We start from the raw sequence: 3486 nt of genomic DNA on the forward strand, positions 1-3486 counted from the left end.
ACTAAGCCACTCGTATATAAAAAAATAACCATGCACAAGCCTAAGGAATCAAACATCCATACTATGACATTTAAATAATCAATTATAACTCGTGAACAATAACATTCCATTCGTGATACACACTAAATAACCATCCAGAAATAAATAGAAATAACCATCTGCAAACCTGCTAAACCGAACATCCGCTTTATTTATCTTAGTTACTAAGACACTCGTATATAAAAAAAATAACCATGCACAAGCCTAAGGAATCGAACATCCATACTATATGACATTTAAATAATAAAAAACAAATAGCTAATCTGATAAGAAGTAACCATCCAAACACCAGAAAAATAACAATCAATAACCGTAGTAAAGCGAACATCCTAGACATGCCACTCGAAGTTAAAAGCACACAACATTCCAAATTTATTAAATGGTTAAAATACATATTATACGACATGTATTTATGCAGACAGTATTCTACACCCAGTCAATCGACATCTAGAAAAATATAAACAGGCCAGATACGTGAGTAGCATCAAGATAATGCCATAAAAATACCAATTTCATAATTTTCTTGTCATAGAAAACCTAAACAAAGAAAATGACCATGAAACATACATATTGAGTTGTATGACCTAACAAAAGGGACCTCTAATATAACATAATGGATGTATTATCGTAAACAATCTAGGTATTGTCAAAGGAGTTTAAGAGCGACATGAATCCACCAAGTCCTTGCTTAGCAATCTGCTGAGTGGAAGCCTTCAAAGCTTGATTTGCAGCAGATTCTACACGATTATCCTGAAACAAACAAGCTCAATCAAAACCAACCCACTATCGACGTAATAAAAACTGTTGTAAAAGTGAAGTTTAACTTTAATTCATATACATACCTTGCGTACACTCTTCCGCTTTCTCTGCATGGATTTTCTGATTCATTTATCCAACTCATATCCTAGCCTTTTGCCTTTTGGACGACCTTTAGTGGTTACCTTTGATGGGGCCTGAATGTCCTCTGTGCCGAAAATGGTTGAAGGGCCTGTGATGATGCTATTGTGTGCAGTAGCGACAGTGTTATTTCGCATCTTACCACGGTAATCTACTAGCTTGGCCCTTGCATCCTCCAGAACATTATGCAGCATGTCTGCCTCATCATCACAGTCCACGAATTCCTGTGCAACATTGTAGAAATGTGCACACAACTCTCTGAATATGTTGTGGCTTTCATTTGAACGTCTAAAGTCGTGGCTACTCTTAATGTAGGTGTGCTTGCGCTTTATGTTCTTGCTCCAACGAGGTAAAACATAGCAGGAAGGTACCTCATTAACTTTGTAAGATGAAAGTACTACAAGACAGTGGCAACAAAATATACCTGCACTCTCGAACAAGTTGCAATCACATCGAACCTCGTGTGTCGAATGATCAAAATGGACGTCAAACGTAACATATCGAGTCGTCTCATAGACTAGTATTTCCTCTTCCACTTTTACCCTAGCGGAGTTGCCCTGTTCATCTACGGCACGAATAGTGCAATCAGCCTTCTTGCCAAACTCGGTTTGGACATCCCTAAACATCTCGTTGGTATACTCTTTTTGAAATCGTCTCTCGATGGCGGATCTAGTTGAACATGGGATTAGACCTCTCGAGTCTGCAGCATCGTCCTCCAGTTCCTTCTGCTCTTTCGTTCCTAGGACATTGTCGAATTCGTGGACGAACTGGACCAAACTAGTCTTACAATTTAAGTATCCACCAAAGAATGAGTGCATACCCTCACTCCTCTGCGTACTCCTCATGGAAGCCCAGAATTGACTCTTGAAAAAAATAGGCACCCACATGTGTCGGTCCTCAAACAGATCTAAAAAAGAAACAAACCCACCAAAAAACAAAACCCTGCATAAGAACATTTTTTCAGAACAGAATACAAGAACACAACAACATCTAAGCACTTCCGGCACATGATTTTCCTAAAAAGACACAAACCTGATAGCCATCTGTTGTGATGTAAGTTGAACTCATCAATGAACTCAGCCTAATGATCCTCGAAATCCTCAACCGACTTAGAGTTCCATATAATGTGTTTCAACTCAGCATTCAACTCTTTGAACCTAGAATAACCTCCAAGCTTGTTGTGTATCTTTTGTGTTATATGCCATATGCACCACCGGTGTCGTGTATTGGGCAGGACCTTCTTAATTGCACCAAACATAGACTTGCATTGGTCTGTGATGATGCCCTTCGATGCCGTTCCCATGCACTCCAGCCATTGTGTGAACACCCACTCAAAACTCGGGATCTTCTCACTGCCTAGCAGAGCGCAGCCTTGCAAAGTAGACTTACCATGGTGGTTCACACCAATGAAAGCAGCGAACGGCAATCCATGCCTAAAGGACGAACAACTATATTTAGAAACATGAAACTAATAAAAAAATAAAATAATTAAACAATGAGAACTTAAATACATTTTACCGGTTCGTGCTGTATGTGGTATCAAATGAGACCACCTCTCCATAGTATTCATAAGATGCCCTACACCTTGCATCCACCCAAACTGCACTCGTAAACTTGTTATCCTTATTTATATTCACTGCGTAAAAGTAGTTCGGATTTAACTCCTTCATTCACATGAAGTAATTTAGCATCTCCTTGACATCTGCGTTTATATTTGTGGATCGGAGTCTTGATGAAATGTAATTCCTGACGTCCTTCTCTGAGAAGCCCAAGTTCGAAGGCCCACCAACTTCATTGGCTAATGCTAGAAAGGTCTTGTTGGGTCGAATGCCCGCCTCATCATTAACCTCAATGATACACTTCGCATGCATTATTAACTCCCTGTTCTCGTGGTAGTACACCGCCTTCCTAGTTGAACACGGGTGCGAGTGATTTAGTTCAACCTTCAACAAGACCCAATCATGCTTTTCCCTATCGAACTTTGCATATATTCTTGCTCTACATCCCACACCTGCCATTGTGTTCTTCCGTATGGGTGCCTTGACACGAGACGCCCGGAAACCCTCCCGATTGCAATGGATAGATTGGTTGATTGGTTGCTTTGTCATCCTGTCAAAATTTGTGGCCCTTATCTTACTTATGAAACCAACTTTTTTTGCATAGGTCGCATAAAAATTCTGGGCCAACTTCAAATGCTCAAACCGTATCCCAACTTGGTATTTCATCATCAGCAAGGCAACTATGGTCTGGTAACTGCAAATCAGTTCAAAATAATCATCATTTCAGCCACACGACAATAAATGGTCTATTCAAACATGCGGTTAACAAAAAAACAACAATAAAATAGAATCCGAACCTCATCAACAAGTTTCGTGTTATTACATTCCAACTCAGTAATTTCCGTACATTCTATGGCCTACAATCAAACATACACAACGTAAGTAGATACTATAATAAAATATCAACTAAATAGAATTTATTAATACTATATCCAAAAATATGATATTAAAATTTATTAATATGCATGAATTAATCTAAAGTGGAACCTAA

At 39.0% G+C, this 3486-nt stretch overlaps 2 protein-coding genes across 2 annotated transcripts; both read right to left on the reverse strand.

Annotated features, from left to right (window-relative positions):
* Positions 1 to 675: 675 nt before the first annotated feature.
* LOC112721305 (protein FAR1-RELATED SEQUENCE 6-like) lies at positions 676 to 1979 on the reverse strand. The gene is made up of 3 exons (XM_025772375.1): positions 1969 to 1979; positions 981 to 1878; positions 676 to 789 (listed from the first exon to the last, which is right to left on the reverse strand). The coding sequence occupies exons 1-3, from the start codon at positions 1977 to 1979 to the stop codon at positions 676 to 678; spliced, it is 1023 nt and encodes a 340-aa protein (XP_025628160.1).
* Positions 1980 to 2017: 38 nt separating this feature from the next.
* Positions 2018 to 3044, reverse strand: LOC112721306 (protein FAR1-RELATED SEQUENCE 5-like). The gene is made up of 3 exons (XM_025772377.1): positions 2688 to 3044; positions 2455 to 2600; positions 2018 to 2369 (listed from the first exon to the last, which is right to left on the reverse strand). Exons 1-3 carry the CDS (start codon positions 3042 to 3044, stop codon positions 2018 to 2020), a joined length of 855 nt encoding a protein of 284 aa, XP_025628162.1.
* Between the last annotated feature and the right edge of the window lie 442 nt (positions 3045 to 3486).

Source organism: Arachis hypogaea, chromosome 11 (genome assembly GCF_003086295.3).
Source record: "Arachis hypogaea cultivar Tifrunner chromosome 11, arahy.Tifrunner.gnm2.J5K5, whole genome shotgun sequence".
In the NCBI taxonomy this organism is placed as follows: Eukaryota; Viridiplantae; Streptophyta; class Magnoliopsida; order Fabales; family Fabaceae; genus Arachis; species Arachis hypogaea.

Coding starts and splice junctions, on each gene's coding strand:
- LOC112721305 (XM_025772375.1), bottom strand. Junction 790..980: donor ACATTCAGGCCCCATCAAAG/GTAACCACTAAA, acceptor TGTTTGTTTCAG/GATAATCGTGTAGAATCTGC.
- LOC112721306 (XM_025772377.1), bottom strand. CDS start 3,044: ATGACAAAGCAACCAATCAACCAATCTATCCATTGCAATCGGGAGGGT. Junction 2,601..2,687: donor TGGGCTTCTCAGAGAAGGAC/GTCAGGAATTAC, acceptor ATGTGAATGAAG/GAGTTAAATCCGAACTACTT. Junction 2,370..2,454: donor ACCACATACAGCACGAACCG/GTAAAATGTATT, acceptor TTCGTCCTTTAG/GCATGGATTGCCGTTCGCTG.